The 19,420-nt window shown below is 35.5% G+C and overlaps 1 protein-coding gene across 2 annotated transcripts in view; it reads right to left on the bottom strand.

Annotated features, from left to right (window-relative positions):
* Positions 1-19,420, bottom strand: part of OLA1 (Obg-like ATPase 1) — a 119,770-nt gene that overhangs the window by 28,695 nt on the left and 71,655 nt on the right. For both annotated transcript variants that reach the window (XM_017838307.1, XM_017838299.1), the window contains exons 6-7: positions 11,182-11,262; positions 10,815-10,912 (exon numbers count right to left, since the gene is read on the bottom strand). In XM_017838307.1, the coding sequence (XP_017693796.1) occupies positions 10,815-10,912; positions 11,182-11,262 (179 nt within the window). The remainder of the gene's footprint in view (positions 1-10,814; positions 10,913-11,181; positions 11,263-19,420) is intronic.

Below are 19,420 nucleotides of genomic sequence, written 5' to 3'. Positions count from 1 at the left end.
CTATCTGATGGATCAAGTTATGAAAAAGCATTAGTTCACAAAGACAAGACAGGCAGATAGAGGGAGCCAAAGACAAACATTTACCCTCCATAAAGTTATTTTTAAATAATAGTAATAACAATAATTTTTAAAAATCCTATGGGAAACTGAACACACATGCACTTGCATGCACACTTCATTAATCTGAGTATCCTGGCACATAAAGGTTTTATTAAATAAAAAACAGGTATGGATTTAATGAGCCTCTGAAAAAAAACATAAGCTGGAAGTACCATCACATGTTTTAGATTGACAACATGGTGCAGGTTTTCAATGTATTAGGTGTAAGATTTTCTCTTTTTTTTTAATAAAAGCCATTTGGATTTAAATACATTTTCGCTTCAGAAATGTCCTACTGTGCCAATGCATGAGAACAAGAGTGAGACTCGATATACAATGAATCTGATTAATGCATTTTCATTGTCCGAGTCAATGAAGTACAAAACCAGCACATGCACTTAACTCTCTTTCAAGTACTTATCTTCTAAATCTCTCTTCAGGTTTTAGAAACTAATGTCAGAGAACAGTCAATCCCAAACATTATTCTATTTAACTTCTCTTCAAATTAACAATAATTAAGCTCAAGCACTGATAATAAAGGATAATAAGATATGCATGTCTCATCCGACAGTTCTTCCATGAAACATATATAACGTACAGACTTTCCAGTTTAAACATGAAGATGCATCTATTCCTGGTTTCAAGGCAAGAATACATGGTTCTATCCATTGTAAAACTAGTGACTATCAATATCCGAACATAAGTCATCAGTATTAGTCATTAGAAAAAACTCAAGTCGTGAAAATAAAATACTCTGCCAAAACTCTAGAAGGTAAGATATATTTCTTGGGAAACACAAGCAGTTAAATGAAAACATATTTCCACATATGTAATAAAAAAAGAGTTGTAAATAATCACAAAATTAAAAGGAAAACTGTTTTTAAAAAAATGCATTAGATTTTCAAAATAGTCATCAATGAGAAATGTCTGTCAATTGTGAAACAAAGAATTCACTTAGAACAAAATAAACCTAAAAAATGGGTGCCAAAGCCACAGCAGCCTATATTTCCAACTCCATAAAAGAATCATCCTTCTTAAATATTATTTTTCCAATTATAATAAATGATGTTCCCCTGTAGACCTTATTTATAGAAAACAGAACAACGTTTCGTAACATATTCCTCCAGAGCATGGAGATGTTTCAGACCATTCACAAAGAACAATTTCAAGACGAGTATTTTTCCCAGATCCTATAAATATCTCAAATATCAATTGCAGTGAGAGGAAGAATGGTAGGTGAAATAAAATAAACTTCAACTGTGAAAACCCAATGATATTAACACAATTCTGTAGCATGTGATAGCAAGAAATGTTTCAGGAAATGATCCAGACAAATTCAATAAGCAGAATTTTAGAGGTTTATACAGATACTTCGCAAATCAGATACACCAATACTGAGTAACACATTATGGAAAGATATTTACAAATTTGGACATTGTTTAAGAGATAGTATTATAGCAATGCTGATTGCAACGCAAAATCCAAAAAAGCAAAAGAAATACAAGTATATTCTCTTGTTATTTCTTAATGAGATATTATCATAGGCTTTTTGCTTTAAAAGAAGTCTAAAATCAAAGCTCATCTGCCAGTTATTGCAACTGTTGACGTGCCTAATATGAGAGTGAAGGACTGTCTTTCCTCTCAAAACCCACCAGGTTACAGGCAGCAAGGAGGTATCAGATCCTAACAGAGGAGGAGCTACTCACATTGCTCCCATCACAGCAAGGGAGACCACAGCCACCCACCTCTCTAAAGCCATTGGACAGCCTTCCTCTCCATCTTCCAGATTCTCAATAGCACCCCCCCAAAAACAACTGCTGGCTTTTAAATGCTATGTCAGACATAACAGTGACCCAACAGATGTTAAAAACTGGGGACACATGCCCATATTACCTATTTCCCCCTTGATTTGAAAGAGAATTTATTTGTTTTAAGGACTATTTCAACTTCTGTTCCTATACTGTCTAATTGACAAAGGCAGGCTAACAATGCTCATTCATTCTGAAAGGCACAGGGCTTAATAAATTAATCAGTAATGAATAACTTAAGATCAGTAACTGAAGAATAAACAACTACTAAAAAGAAGAAAAATCTCTTGCACAAATCTCTATTAGTTTATTTGTAAAGCAAAAAAGACAAAAGCTCCCATTATTAAAAATAACCAAATCCTACTTTCCACAATAAGACCTGCTCATTAATGAGACAAAGTCCAGTTATTCTTTGAGCTTTTAAGTGAAACCATGGCATATGTAGATCAGCTTGTACCTCTTTGTCTCCCAAAATTCTCGACATTCAAATATGCAGAAACAGCTACAGCATATTAGCAGATAGCATTTTAACTGCAATGAAAGAAGTGTAACTGGACCTTTGTACCTTGCACCACAAAATATTTTTGTATATCAACAATAAACAGCAAAATGCAGCAGAACAAAGCTCAGTCTTCTCCTAGTAGATTTAGACACTCATTTTCAATCAAAGAATAACCTTAATCCCTGGGAAATTTAACTGAGGAGACTATTTCACCCTCCTTCATTTTCATTCTTTCATCAATATCATTATAACCAAAAATCACTGCAGTGAAGGTAGCTGTACTTGTAACACAACAACCCAAAAGAGTACAGAAACATAGTGCTTTATTTCTTCTTTACTAATGATGTTTCTCATCAGGATCTTCAAATGTGAAAGGATTTTGACCCAAACATCTACAGGCTTACGTGCTTACGTGCATAGTCAAACTGCTTTACTCTAAAATACATAAGAGTGAAATTCACTACTGTACTATTTACCAGGGTTTGAAATCTGCATCTAAGAGAATATGGAACAGAGATGACAGCACTGGCATGGTGGTTAGTACCCACTCTCCTCCAAAAACTCCTGAGGACCTGTCGATGAGGTTGTGTAGATGATGCTCAGGACTAGCAACCTGATTACACAGTCTGGTCCTCAATATGAAAGCTGGGTTGTCCTTCCCTTTTCTTCCATTCTATAATACGGACAAGTGACTAAAGCACTGTTTTGTCCTTCACTTTTTCATTTCAGTGTTTAGGACATCACTGGCTCAGAGTACTATGAAAGAGAAATGCCTATTCTCCTAAATATAAACCAGTCTGAATCTAAGAACATAGGATATAAAAAGCAAGATGAGACACTCTGAAGCTAAAAATCTCACTTAAGAGTATTAAAAAAGGTATCAAGCTACTGAAAATCCCCAAACTCATTTAGTTGCCAGTAAAAGTGATATAGTAAAGCTATATAAAACTATACATTGTCAAAACTGTGATCTAACCTACAATAAATAAGGGAAGCAGTGATTAGCCAGCTAAGGCTGTGACAGCATTGTTCAGTGAGGGACCTCAGCTACATACAGCAGACACTTAAATGACTCTGAGCACATTTGGAAGGCCTTTGAAAAAAAGGACTGACAGAACACATAGTGTCTTTGCAGATATCATTCAGGAGATAAACCACTGATACCATTCCAGAAAAAAATATGCAATTGCTAGACAATATCAATATTTTTATTGGGTAACTTGATTTTAAAGTGAAGAACAGTTCTCCAAAAATTTTGTCTACAATTTCACCAGCAATAAGACTTTTAGGGAAATAGTGAAGAAAACTGATGTATGAAGCACAAGTTTCTCAACAGTGGAAAGTAAGCTCTTCACACAACATAATGGGAGAAGGAAGAGCAGTTATTTATTCGCCTCTGCTTTCTGCATATCCACTACACAGTAACAAAATCTATACTCAAGAGACATCTCTGCATCTCAGGTTTGCTTCTGAGCAGTCTAAGCATTCTCCAGTTTAAAAGAAGATTGAAGTTCACAAAGGATGTTGTACCTCGTTATGCATCCAGAGTCAGAAACATGTCACGTTGTAATGATTTTGCAACAGAACTTACATCATTGTCTTAGACAATGTTACCACAAACCATTTTCTTGTGGAGGTCCTTCTCTTTGCTGCTCATGTAATCTATACACTGGATGAACCCAAGTTGTGTAATTAATTGATTTTAAATCTAGTGCAACATTACTCTTCTCTCATTTAGTACTTTTCATCTTCAGCAGCACATGTTTATAAAGGTGACAAAAATATTCATTGAAAAGTCCCAATTCCACTGAAGATCAGGAAGAAACAAAGCTTCTGAAGTGTTCAGACGGTATATACAAATAAAGATGCCCTTTTTTACACTGCACAGCTTTGGATAACTTTGTAAGTAGTTAAGTTTTTGTTTGTTGCAAGTTAGCATCTACTACTTTAGATTTTGCCTATGAAAATCCAAGTGTCTAAATAAAATATCACACAAATTACTTCATTCCTCAACTGCCACAAGAGATTAAAAAAAAGCACCATTAGCAGGTAGCAATTCATAAGACTACACAAGCCAACTACAAAACTGGTGGAGCATCCGAACTCATAGCCACAGTTGTTCAATGTTACAACTGAACCCACAGAATTGTGTATAAACAACTCAGAAATTGTGGTGATGACAGCCAAAAAAAAAAATTAAAAACACCGAGAAGAGCATCTGGAGAGAGAAGAAGAAAAGGAAAAGAAGATGGTAAGCAAAGCTGAATTGTTCAAAGGGAGGTTTGGATGATATGCAGCTGGTAACACAGGAATCATACACACAGCAATGAAGTTGAAAAGTTATTGTAGCTGCTTTCACTCAGCACAGCCTTACTGCTATGAAGTGTTAATAAACAGTTCTTTTGCATAACTCTGATAGTACAATTAGCTTGGTGCCCACAGATGCTCTCAGAGTACACAAGAGGCTCTGTGGGTTATGGCTATGCTGGGCTGGTGTTTGGTGCTGTGGTGTGCTGGGCTGCGATGTGTCACTCAGAACACCGGAAAGACTGCTCTTCATTACTCTGGTCACTCTGCTCTCTACAGTCTGCAGCCTTTCATGAGTTCTAACCATACTGTGCTGCTACCTTTATCTGCCCAGGACAGGCCCTCCCAAAAACCAGAAGGTTCCCCTCTACCACAACCACCCCTCTTTTTACCAGTTCAAGACTCAATATATCCCAAGTAAATTACTGAGGCTTTATTCCCTGACTTCACAATCTACACTTTGGCTTCACAACCTACACTTCAGTGCCATGTTGTAATCAGATGGACCAGAATTTTTGTAAACAGCTTCACCATACAGCATTGTCCACTTTTAAAACATACAGAAACTTTTTATTTGAAAAATTTTACTGTCCTACTACTTCGGAGCCAAGACTTTACATTCGGCACAGAGCAAACTTGCTATCAGAGATTAACCATCACACTTGAGCAAAAGATGAACACTGTAGTGAAGCTACACTCCTGGAAGGTGCTTTTGTGTCTGGGATGAGGTTACACACTGACACTGAGAGCAGGGACCCATCTTTCCATGCCTAAAGACATGTCCCCAACACCTGCTATTACCCAAACAATATCTATTCACATTCAAACGGACAGGAGACTCCAAAGGGGCAGGGAAAAGAAAGCAAAGCAAAGCAGGAAGTCTGGTGAAAGCAATCATCCAGACCAGAGGACTGGACTGGAACTAAGCCAGCAAGAAGGGGATGAAATCAAAGGAGAGGGAGGTGGAATCTGGCAAAGACCCATGGAGAACACATCAGCAAGGGAAAGGGTGGGGAAAAGCATCTGGGACAGACAGAACAACTAAATGAGAAGTCACTGGAATTGGTAAGATAGAAGATTACAAGAAGTCAATCAGGAATGTCAGACAATGGTGCTGGAAAGAAAACAGAGTGCCATTTGGTTGATGGATGATTAATTAATTTGTAGTCATTAATTAGTTTGTATAAGAAACAATAAAGAATAACTGTTTATTAAGCAAACAACATGTACTATCCCCTACTACACTAGGTAAGTGCTCTATGTAAAACATATGCAATCCTCTAGCTAAAACAACCTGAGCTGTAAGATACTCTCCCTCAGTCAGGCACTAAAGATGCAGCAAGATGCCTAAATTCTGAATCTAGTTAACTTTGAGTATCTGACTTATTAACTTGCGTGTGCAAAACTCTATTTATAATGGAAAACATAAATCACCTCCTAATATTTTTAAAAAAACATTTCAGTTGTAAGGCAGGAACAAGAAGTGTAATATACTTTAAAAAAAAAATTTATTTTCCAAATCTGTCAGCATAGAAGAGAACCTTAAAATCATTAAGCAGCCATGTCAAGAAAAGATCTAAATACCATGATGGCATTACTACTTATAATTATGATTTTAAAACTTCTACAAATACATTCTCAAATATATTTATAAGAATAAAATGTCTCTGCCTAAAGATCCATACCCACAGAAATACAACTGAGAACTGCAAGTGTCCATTCATTACTAGATAATAACTTTCTTTCCTAACTAGTTTAAAAGTGAAGGACCAAGTGAAGCAGATTAATTCATACTCAAACCTATTGAGTCTTCCTTGTACTTGACCCTTGATATTTCTTTCTTCATGTCAGATTTTCCCACCCCCTCTATTTTTTTTTTTTAATATTCGGAACATCTGAAGCAATATGAAAAAGATTAATAGAAAAGGATTATTCACTCACATACTACAAGATCTAAGGAGCATCAAATGAAATTATGATGTGGCAGATCCAAAACAAGCATAAGGAAGTACTTCTCCATATAGCACATAGTTAAGCTATGTGCTATATGAAGTCCCTGCTTCAGGATATTGAGATGCCAAAAAGTATACTTGGGTTCAAAAGGTCAATAGCTAAATTTATAGAATAAAAATCAGTCAAAAAGTATTAACCACAAGTATATCATATCTGGCTTAGTCAGTTCTACAATAACAGATTGCAAGAAGCTGGATGCATACACTCTGCTTGCTTAATCTGTTCCTATAATCTTCTCTGGACATCTGTTAGTGGCCTGTCAGAAACATAATACTAGAAAAGACAGACCTTTCATCCAACCTAATTATGCCTCTTCTAGCTTAAGAACATTAAAAATGCGATAAAAACTAAAGGGGGAAATTTTATTTATTATAATATATATGCTGCTTTTCTAAATACACAGGAGTAAGATACTAACTTCCCTACCCCATCAACACCCAAATTATTTCTAACAGATTGTCTACCATAACATTTTGAGAAACAATCCCTTAAAAGTAACATTAACATACATTTGGATATTCAACAAATCTGAATTATATTACAGAAAACAATGTTCAAAAATCCATATCATGTCTCAGACAATTTAGTTACAATGCTAGAAATACTAGAAAACCATTAGCAGCATAATCGGCTCTTTGAATTACAGTCTAGGCATAGGATGATAAAATTCACTTGACTAGACCTGAGAAGTTGAGTCAAAACATCAGTTTATGCAGTTTTGACACATGTAGTGTTCCTGGTTCTTGCTGCAAAGAGTAAGTCCAAAATACCAAACCAAACAGGATGCTAAGCACAGCCCACTATATTTTCTCATTAATTAGCTCAATATATTTCATAATTGGAATCCATATTATGAGCCACTAAAAGCACCCTCTTTAGCAAGACTAAAATGTAAACCTTTAATTAGATGAAGGGCTGACAAATCTGATATCCTGGATTTACGCGACATCCTGTGACTCAGAAACCAGTTTCAACTGATAATTAATAGGCTTACCTAGAACACTTTCATGGTAAAACTCAAATACATGTACAACATGTTGAGGCACTAGATGCACAAAAAAACCATTAGGAATTATTAAAAGAAAAGTTGAAGTATTCATTTAGAGCAGAGCAATATGTATGAAGAATGGTTTCAGTGGATTCCCCCAGAAACATCAAGATTACTGTCATCTGATCATAACACAAGTCCGACTAACACAGCTGCCATGTCAGCTTCTCTTCAGGGGCTAGGTCTTAATCATAAATCAACTGAATGACTAATTCAACATTGTTAAAACCAGCAAGTAACTGCTTGGAGCCATTCCAGTTTTTACATCTTTCAAAAGGTCAATACACCTACTCAAACACACAACAGTCCTATCTCTCACAGTGTTTTCTTCTTTTCTTGGATTGAAAAATAACATGTTGGCACTTAAATGTAAGTTTGTTTTAACTAACAATTAAAATGTTCATTAATTCTGAAAGAGTGACCCAGTAAAACAAAGACAATTTTAGTTTTCCTCTCCACCCACAATCAAAAAGCCTCTCCTTTCCTTTGCTGTTTTAAACACTTACATAGTTGCAGAAGTTGATGAAAACATTTTACAGTGGAGCATTTCCTGCATTAACCTTACTTTTGTTAAAGTAATATTATGAATTAAGCTCAGAAATAAATTTTTTTGAGACGAATGACTGGTCTAGATGTGCCTTGCATTTCAAATATGAATCTCTACCCCTCAAAATAATAACAAAAATCACAAAGTGGCATCTAGCAGTAAAATATATTCTAATCATTTACATCTGCTTGCACCACACAAATGACAGAAGCCTACCGTTAGCACCCTTCATAGAAAATATTTATTCTGCTCTTAAATATAAAAGCTATGTTGCATAAACAGAGGATTTAAAGCTGTGGCAGAGTGGCTGAAGGAAAGGAAATGGCAATCTTTCTGGCCCTAGTAGATGCCTTTCCCTATCACACAATGTTTCCCACTCATAAATACATGACAAATACTTCCTCAATCATTTTTTACGAGCAGGGATGCACAGGGGGTAGTCAATGGCTAGCTTGAGGGAAAATAGGAACAGCAGGAGGCAGAAACTGTACTGAAATGGCTATGTGGTAAATTCTCTTCTGGAACATCACTCAGATACCCAGGCTTTGATCTTTCAGCTACAATTACACTCACATCCACAATATCTGGGTATACTTTTTAAAATCTAAATAATTAATTGTAATAGAAACAGTTAAACGGTTTCATTATATGACTCCTCAACTCAAACCTCTGATTTTTTACAAATTAAAAATTGCAATTTATCTGAAGATTTGCTTTCAATTGGGTTTAACTATGTCATCATCATGACTAGTCTCACAAAAAACATGGGGTGACTGGCGACAGCTAAATCACAGACTGGCGTCGCCTAAGTAGTCTGGCTACCATTAGGGTCTGGGAAATGGTATTTACTGTACAATTAGAGCCAGTGAGCTCTACCTGTAATCATCCAAATACAGGTGTGAGGATCCTTTTTTGGACAGGGAAACCGACTCATCCATTTTCACATAAACTTCCACGCCTGTACTGTTAGAGCAAACCTTAGGAAACCTCAGTGTTTGTACTTCGAAAAGAATATCACCTGATAATAACAGAGCAAATATGACTATCCTGATCTTAAAAACTTCCTTGGGTAGAACCACTTCTTATTTTAAATTGTCCTACCCAAAAAACATTTAAAGAAGGAACAAATTAGTTTAAAATTATAAAATTTGGCCAAACACGAAGAGCTTACATTATTATATTGGTTATCAAGTCTGTTCCAAAGTCTGTCTTCGGGGCTGAGAGGGTTGCTATTAAAATACGTTAAAAAATTTTGTTCTTTAATACTAACACAAAATGTCTTGTAGTATCAAAAGGACAGTTTTAGTTGCAGTAATTTCACAGAATTTATTCTAATGATTTATTGGAGTTAACCATCTGACATTAATTATTGTTTTGGCTTCCAGTCTATGAATGTTTATTTTTCAGTTTAAAGCCTTCTCACTCTTTGATATCATATGGAAATGAGAATTTTTAATGGAAAATTGAAACCATGTGCATCTAAGTACTTAATGAAGTACAGGGAGAAACAGAGGGTATACTTTAGGAGAATTCAGATATTCCGCTTTAGATACTTTTGATTTGTTTGGATGAGTTACATGCATATATCTGTTCACAAACATACATTTATACATCTTCAAAGTATCTCACAAGTGCAGTGTTTAAAATTCTGAATTTTAAGAAAATATTTGCTGTTTGGTTATGTTTTTTTAAACTAAATACATTGCTGTAGATTTTTTTTAATCGTATACTAACTACATAATCTGTTCCCTCCTCCACAAATCAAATATTTATCCTATCTAGAGCTTCCAACAACATGCTAAATGCTGTACTTCTCAACAGCGGATTCCCACCATATGTCTACCATGTTAGGACTGGATCTTCATCCAGTTCACTGAATGTCTGATAGACTGATTTTGTAACCATCGTATCCTTGAGTCATAATATTGATGTCAGGAATACTTGACTAAAACCTGAGCTGTTCATGACATTAAAGCCCATCAAAAGAGGCTTGTAAACCATAAACAAAGTTCAAGCAATGGCAAGAAAGCCAGGCATCCAACTGCAAAATGAAGATACTGTTAAAAGGTTGCCACAGTTTGAAACATTTCTGTGCAACTCACATAGCTTTAGTCTTCTGGCATTCAGTGCATTCCTTTGGAATGAAAAAATATGTTGCTCACACAGACAATCAAGCATTATATAACATGATAAAGCCACATGTTTATTTAAATCAGTACTTCCAAACTAAATCTATTTTCTTCATAGTTAATGGATTCATGTAAAAACAGAAGGAAGGAAAGCATATTCCTTTCTGCAGTCAGGGTTTCACCATATGCATTGTACTCAAGCAGCACATCAGTGGGAGCATAACAAGTAACAGAAGCGCAAGATTAGTTTATATTGTTATTTTAATTAATATCCTTGGTGATCTAAATGTGCAAGGAATTACTGACCATTGAAAAATGTGAAACAGAAACAAATTTAGACATTTAACCTGCACACACTCACCACTTGTTTTTCTTTCTAATGTAGTCTTTTTCAGAGAGATTAACCAAGTAGATCATCGGTTTTGAAGTAAAAAACAAATGTTTGTTCAAAACATCAATCTGGAAGTGAAAATATAGGAGGAGAATTTTAGAAGGAGGTTATACCAACTTGAATTAATTTTATGATAATTTTCCTCATGGTATGTCTGAGAAGGCTACAGGATTCAAGTATAATATATAAATCACAGATAAACACAGAATCAGCTGATAAATTTAACATTGTATACACTATAAAATCTAAAAAAAAAACCCAAACAACCACCTTTAAAAAAGGCAGTAACAGGTAGCAAAATTAGAAGTCAGTTCATGGGATAATATTTATAACCTACCTCTTTGTCATTCCAATCATGATAGAAGCGGACAGCTTTCTTTTCATCTATTACCCACGTCCTGATTTTGCACATTACGTCCTACACAAGATCAAGAAAAAAAAAGTCAAAAACTCAGCTGGATATCAGACTATTCTCTCCCTAAACAAGGCATGTATACATTAAAATTCAAAACATACACACAAATTAAAAATTAGATAACACCTTTTAGAAACAAGTTTTTACTCTCCCAGAAAAACAGAAATTGCTGCTATAAAAGTCACTAAAGAGCAATATGGATTATTAAAACCATACAAATCCCACAATTAGGAAGATAAATTCACAATATGCAAGTATCATCTCTTGCCATCAAGAAAATAAGCAGAGCTCATACAATATATGTAAAAATCAGTACATTTTAGATTGCTTTTCAAACTCAGTAAGACGCGACATTTCAACATCCAGCGGGAGAGACCACGTACAATATAAACATGCCATTAAGAAAAGGGAATGGGTGGGACAAAACACAACAAATATCTTTTTTTTTTCTTCAAATTGTGAGCAAAAGAAATGGAGCCTATTATTGATGATCCACCCTCAAGAAATTAATTCAAATGGCCAAAGCCCTTTTTATTCCACATTAATTTTTCGCCAACACCTTCTCCCTCCCCCCCCAAAATGAAACCTGCCAAAGCCTCCATTACACAATGGCAAGAGCCTTGCACTGGTGACCTCCAACCAGCTGCATTCACTTTCAGAACATCTCTCTCGGCAGGAAATCTAAAGGCCTTTTAGTTAGCAAGCTAGTGTGCATTCAGAAGGAGTAACTGCAGGAAGAGCCCAATGTGCTTTGTTTCTCTGGCCTTTCTTCACAGAAAGATTAATCATCTGTGAAATGGAAACGGCAAACAGCAAGTGACACAAACTGAACCCTTCAAGCCTTTCCTCATCAGTTTTGTGGTCGTGAATCCGAAAGCTGCGTGTGGCACGGTTCTCCTTACAGGCAGGTGTTAATAAAAGGCTCTTGGGTCTGAAAGGTCAAACTTGGCTCTTCTAGGAGTAGTACATTTTAGAGTCGCCTATTTTTTGTTGTAGATAATTTATGATCATGCTTTAAATAATGCATTTTTTAAAGTTGTAATTGACGCAACTGAGCATTAAGATCTTTAAAATACAAGGAAACGTTCCCTAAACTGTTGAGCACACAACATTTTTTGCACTTAATGCTGTGTGGTTGAAGTACATTTATAAACAACCACAAATAACATCAGTATTTACTACCATCTTTTCTAGTCTTGCAGTAGCTTTAGTGGAGGGAAAAAAAAAAAAGAAAAAGAAAAAGCTCTTCTAAATCTTCAGATCCTGATTTGAAACCCTCCAGGAACAGGACTCCCCACAGATTTTAACAAGGAAGGGGCAAGCTAAAACTTTTAATGAAATCTAACATGTTCTGCCTAAGAATAATCACTTTTACTCTCCTATAACTGAATTTCACTCATAAATGTTTAAAAGTGGCTAATATAACACCATTTCCTACAAGGAGAAGATCAAAGTGCTATATTACAAATGCATTATGATTAAAAAAGCACTGTGCAGCTTTGCTATTAACTGTTCTTTAAACCCTAAAAGGCTTCCCATAGATCTCACTTGGCACTGCATATACAACCTTTGACAAGTAATGTAGACCATTTTTATTCATTGCCTAAAATTGTAGGCAATTATGTGCGTCACACTGGCCACCTGCAAATTCTGAATGCCTGCTCCAGTTGTCAGAGCAAAAAACTAATGTCGGAGGGGATTAATCTAGGGGGAGAGAGTCCTCTTTAATGGCTCCAGCAGGTGAAATGGCCCAGCTGGTTACTATGATGAGTGGCCAGAACAGCTTATGTAGAGACATGCAACAAGATTACACATAAAGAAGAAAACAGTGGTACCATCTTATCTTTAACCCTGTGTGCTTTTTATTTTTTAATTAATCACTATAAACAAGATAAGGGAAGTAATTCTATCAGTAAATACTTTTCATTTAAGATCTTTATCTTCAGCTTCTCTTTAAACAGACATATATAAAAATCAACACAACCCCCAAGATTCCTGTTCAGCAGTGAAGGAATTCTGGTTACACACTATTTTGGATTTTAAACTAATTCTGTAGGCACCTACCAGGCAGCTTTCAGCATTACAGTTTCCTCCCAATAGCAATGCATTACTACATATAAATTGGAGTTGATAGAAAACTGATAGAGAAAAACCCACTATCGCACAAGTTATCAAAGCCAAACTTTCAGGCTTAAGCAGAAATTAAGTGTTTTCTAATCACATTGTAAGGGGAGCTATATAACACAGAACCTCCAGAAAATTTCAAGCATCAACACAGCAAATAAAGTTTGGCCTTTCTAAAGCCTATCTAAGCACAGAGCTGCCAATCAAAACCTCTCTTCCACATTCACCTGCTACCCACAGTGACACATCTAAACCCATTTTGGCACTGACTTAGTTTTTCTAAGTTCTCATTTAGGTACCTGACTTGATGCTGTTTGCAACTGTTGTTCTAAAGAGTAATTGTACGGACAATTTCCACGGGGAAGGTAGACCAACAACTGCATATGCTGGGGGGAACCGACAGCTGTATACTTGCCAGTTCTCTTCTGGTTTTACAGAGAAGATGGCAAAATATTAGAAAACCTTCTTTAGATAAAAGGATGGAAACTTGTAAGCAAGTACAGCATTTATGTATGAAGCTGGCAAAGCAGTGAGAGAAAGATTTCTCTGATGGACTATCTGGGCAGCAGTCACACTATGCAGAATATAAGGCACACAGTTCAGAAACCTAAAAACGGGAGAGATGAACTCAGATTTCCCTGTCAGATTCCCCTGACAATATGAAGAAAGGCAAATATTTCCATATATTTCTTTTTCACTCAGTTGCCCCAATACTCTGAACAAACATGCAAAAAGCACATTTTCAGATTATATCTCATGTAGCACCATTTTTAGTTTTACTATTTGCTTCTATCTAGGACTGGTGAAAAACTACAAACTAACCTTTTTATCTTCACTATCACTGTAACAGTCATTTAAACACATTTAATCACTACTCTAGTTAACTTCAAGACGCTTAATAACACAATACAGAGCAATGATCCACTTTGTTTCATTAGATCTGGCCCCCCCAGTTGCACACTTCGAGGTCAATCTGTCACCAGGAGAATGATCCACTTTGCCTTGTCTGATGAGAGGGGTACTCTTGTTGTTTTTCAGCTACCAACATTATAACAAGCACCATTCAAAAGGCTGCCAAAAAAACCTCCGAAATCCAATTTACTTACAGTTGTCAAGGCATATGGAATACAGCAAATTTCATGAATGTCAAATATAATTGTTTTAAAAATCAGTTGATTTCTGACTATATTCACGGCAAGATATTTAGCACATGTGCTTACTTAGTATATTTAGCCATATGCAATACAGTGATTTTAATTTATGTCCTGCTCTCATTTTCTAAAGGCCACAAGTAGTCAGCCCACAAATGCTAAGCAGGACTTTAACAGTAAGTCCAGTAGTATAAAATAATGAAATACATGTAAATTGCATATAGCAGATTTACCAAGACATGCTCATGAGACACTACTGTGTTGAAAAATGTGCATACATTAATAAACTTTCTGGATGAATGATACTAATAATGTGTGCCAATGCCAAATTCTTCTTACAGCATGAGGGACTAAACTGAAGCTTGGAAAACTCACTTGCCTACTTGGCATCAGAGAATTGTGATTTTTTTGTTGTAAATTAGCAGGGCATGTAATTAACTTCCGCAAATTTAATAAAGAAGTAAGCAGTTGTGAGGATTATCACTTCACACTTCAAAGTGCAAGTGAATTCTCTGTGATCCTGCAGGCAGTGCAAAAGTCTCCACTACTACAAAGAGTAACTGTGAGTACAGTAGGCTTTTTCCCCCATCAAGGGAAGTATGGATTGTTTCTCAGTGCATTTATTCATTTCCTTCAAAACTTCCAAGATGTAATAACTTACCATCTCCCAGTAAAAGCTTCAAAAGCAGTTAAATACTTTTTATTAAAGTGTTTCAATGGCCTAAAAATTTATCATTTCTACTGCTCTGCTGCTTGGAAAAGCTATAAGGCATACCTAAAACATTACCTGTAGCTCTTGGTTAGGTCTTCATTTCACACAAAAGTTCAACAGCATAGCGTATCAATATTAAAGGTGATGGTGTATAACTAACATATTCTGACTTCCCTAAGGAACCTGCTACAGTGGTGTAAGGTATTTAATTAGTAAATCACTGCATACACTACATGGAGTCAACCCCATCTAACGACCTAACCAGTAGGTCTCAGAATGTAACTGTAAATAGAAAATCCAATGAATGTGTTTCCAGTTTGGCTCCGAACAAACTTTGCATTTCTCCAATAATCATCTTTCAACAGGCAAAAAAGACCATGTTAATGACACACAGATTCTGAGAATAGGAAATTACTAACAATGTGAATTGGGTGTAGTGACCAGAACTGCAACACAGATTTAGTGAAAGCAAACAATGCTTCTCAGTACAGTACATTGAAGTTCATACACTTGCTGGGTGGGGGACAAGGGAGGGTGGATACGGTATTTACCAGGTAGATGACTTCTCTCTTGGTAGAGTGACTGAGAAGCCTGGAAGGTCACAAGCAAGTGAACTGTATTGTAACTAAAAGACTAATAGAATCTTTGAGTATACAAACAGGCTAATGTCCAGTGTGAATAATTCCACACTTATCTCTCCTGAAATATTGACAAACTGGAGGAGAAAAATAAGAGGTTTTGAAAAAGTGCTCATACTTGAAGACTTGGTGTTCTTAAATCCTATGTTTTTATACTTATTGCATTATATATATATATAGTTAACAAAAAACTCACATAGTACAGGGTTTTTCACACTAGCATGCTGAAGCTTGACAAATACAGGCTAAAGTTGCCTTATTTCTAAACAGTAAAGATAATTAATCACTGGCATAGCTTATGTAAGTTGAAGTAATTTATCTCTAGCCCAAAAATATTTAAATAGAGGTTAATTTTTCTCCTAAGAGATACATTCTATTTTCACCATGACTGTAAGAATTAAACCGGGATATGCAAGAGATCAAACCAGATAATAATCAGTATTCCATCTAGCCTTCAAAATTCATATGATGGTTTTTCAGATACAGATATAGAACAATGCTATTTGAGGTACTCATAGCTAGTTTAACTGTGCTGCACCAAGAGCAATTTATTGAGTACACACAATTTTCCTTGTTAGCACAAGGTGTACGGTGTGCACTGTGCCCACAGACCTTCCATTCACAATTTTCCTTGGACATCTCTTCAGTTCTATTAAGCATAGACTAGGCTCTCTACTTTTCCTGGAGGTTTTCTGGTGATTTAAAAGTGTGAGGCTGAAGTGACAAAGTAAGAATTTATTTTAAAAATACTGTTTAGAAACAACAGTATTTTAAAGGACAATTAAGACAAATTTTGCAGTTTAAAGAAAAGGCTGGTTCATGTTTTTCCATGGTGTTAAGCGCTTAAATAAGCTGTAGCAGCTGGGCACAGGAAAGAGAACAAGCCAGGTACTGCATCAGCTGGAGTGACAATGAGCTCCTCTGTGGTACAAAACAATGTCTAATCTCTTACAATTCCCTTGCACACTGACTTTAATAAAAATACAATGGGAGAAGTAATGGATTTAGGACAAGTGCATTATCCTTTCTTCTATTTAATACCTTTTAACAGAGCCTGTACAAGCTGTACATGATATAAGACTACTTAGAGCTAGATATCAATAATATTTATGAAACCACAACAACTACTTTCACCCAAAACATCCTACAGGCTTTCCAGGCCATGTAATTTATGTCAATAATCCCCAAATTCTCCTGCATGGGTCATCCTTGTGGGCTCTATGGCATTATACATAAAATGACACAGTCACTTGTCGCTTCTCAAAGAAAAAAACAGGCAAGAATACAGAAAACAGTCTATCTACAAGTGATTATTTCTAGCAGTTCAGGAATTCAGAATAGGGAAATCACACTGATAAGTAAAATGAAACATCTTCCGTACAGTTCCACTAAATTTTTCTTACTGCACTTATTATATATTCTTACTTACATTTATTTCCAAATAAACAAATGTGAATGCATTTGTTGTAAATGTGAATTAAGCCAAATGAAAACACAACTATGCATACATAGAGTTATTTTGGCGTATGTACATACAATGTACGTAAGTGGTTTGGATCTAGACATACCCAGGCAGACATTATTTACAAAAGTAATTACTTTAAGCCACTTGTCAAATCTACACAGGAAAGATCAGCCTTGACAGAAAGTATTTAAGCACTGACTTCTCTTTGTCTACTGATAATACCAAAAGAATCCAAACGTGTATTTATACATTATGTACTTTTAAGTCATGCTTTACTACTGATTAATTCACAAACATCTGCCATGAATATTTTCCTGCTACATTCAAAATGTTCTCCAGAATGAACTTTAATTTCCTCTAAATACCACATTAAGCACAGTAAATGGTCCACTCAAGATTTTAGGCATAATTACATGCATTAAGAATATAAATATTTTCTCGATTCCCTATGATTTAAGTTAGTAATTGTAAAAGCCATCGGCAGAAAGTATGTCAACAGTGTACGTGTAATGTTGCTCCTTTCTTTCCATCTCCAGTGGAAGAAACAGGTTTCTCAAATTCTCCTCTCACTAAAGGAGACCAAAGAAACTGGAAAAAATATTATACAATTCATTGCTGTATTTTTCTTCAACTTGGAATGAAAGAAAGGTGAAAATTCCCAACTGACATCATCAGTTAGAGGAAATAAGAGTTCATCCATCCGTAAGAACTCTGGCAAGCGCTTGCAGCACGAGGTCAGCGAATTCTGCTTGGCACCATCCCATTCATCAGAATATTGCAGGAAGGAAAGATTTTCATCTAGTATATACTGGTAATAATAAGAAACTGAATCTACCAGCTCTCTGCTGTACATGAGTATCTCCCACACCATACTGGTGATTTTAACAACAAATGATGAACAAAAAAAATATCTTTCAAACAGTTACTGTATTTTCAGGACAGGACCAAGATATCAAATGTAAAGGAGGAGAATGGAGGAGATTAAAACTACCTAAAATGTAATTAGGAAGATTTTTCTTTACTCATCATAGTACATATATGCTGAAAAATACAGTGAGCATAGGCAGAGTGTAAGTATCAATTATCAGTTCATCGCCCATCACAGTAACAAACCAAAGCTTGATGCCTTTCTTTTAAATTGAATATGCACTAGATGATTCCTGTACCACTACATTAAAAAGGAGTCTCTAACTGCTCTTTTCATAACTGCAATTACTTTTGTTCTTACAAAATGTGTTTGATTTGAAAAGCTAATTTTTAAAGACTGACTTTAACAGTGGAATTTATGTATCTCGCAGGACTTGTGAAAGCACCCTGTTCAACTGAACATTGGAAGTTCAAATGCAGTGAACAGTGATCCTGACCTACTGTGAAAGCCACCTTTCAACTGAAAATTGGAAGCTCAAGCACTGCAGACATTGACACTGACCTAACGATTTTGTTTTCACATCACTAACATCAATAATCTGCATCAACTCAACTACACAAAGTATTCTTGTGGTCAGATGTATGAATCACAATACCACTGCCTAAGAATCTTGAATTCTGTGCTGGAATTCAAGATTTCATGCACTAACAAAGACCTGAAGGAATATCTTTTGCAGAGGGTGAGTCTCTAAGGACTAGAATTGAATCATACTGGAAGGGTAATGGAATAAATCCTGTAATAATGTTCACTTAACTATATCAGATGATATTAACTTGAAGATTTCTGTCTTCATGACTGAAAAATCTCATAAATTAAATTTTTTTTTAACTGATTTTAGAATTTGCACATTCTGATCTATAAATTCATACATATTTGAATTTTACTTTGAAATCTCCTGCTATCCAAAATGAAAGACGAATAATAAGCTAATAATAAAGTTAAACTCAATATCTACCTCATGTCTCTGCAGACAGATTTAAAATATAAAATCAAAATTACTCTGATTGCTTTCTGAAATTATATATGCACTGTTCTAATACATGTAAATAACAGGAGCGTTTTTATTCTAGAGTATCTTTTCAGAAGGTTATAGCCAAAATAATATTTCAAGGTATGCCACAGCTGAAAGACTAGTACCCTTAG

This window comes from Lepidothrix coronata, unplaced genomic scaffold, assembly GCF_001604755.1.
Source record: "Lepidothrix coronata isolate B3197 unplaced genomic scaffold, Lepidothrix_coronata-1.0 Scaffold7, whole genome shotgun sequence".
NCBI classification, from domain to species: domain Eukaryota; kingdom Metazoa; phylum Chordata; class Aves; order Passeriformes; family Pipridae; genus Lepidothrix; species Lepidothrix coronata.
This window is presented reverse-complemented; position numbering and strand designations above follow the sequence as displayed.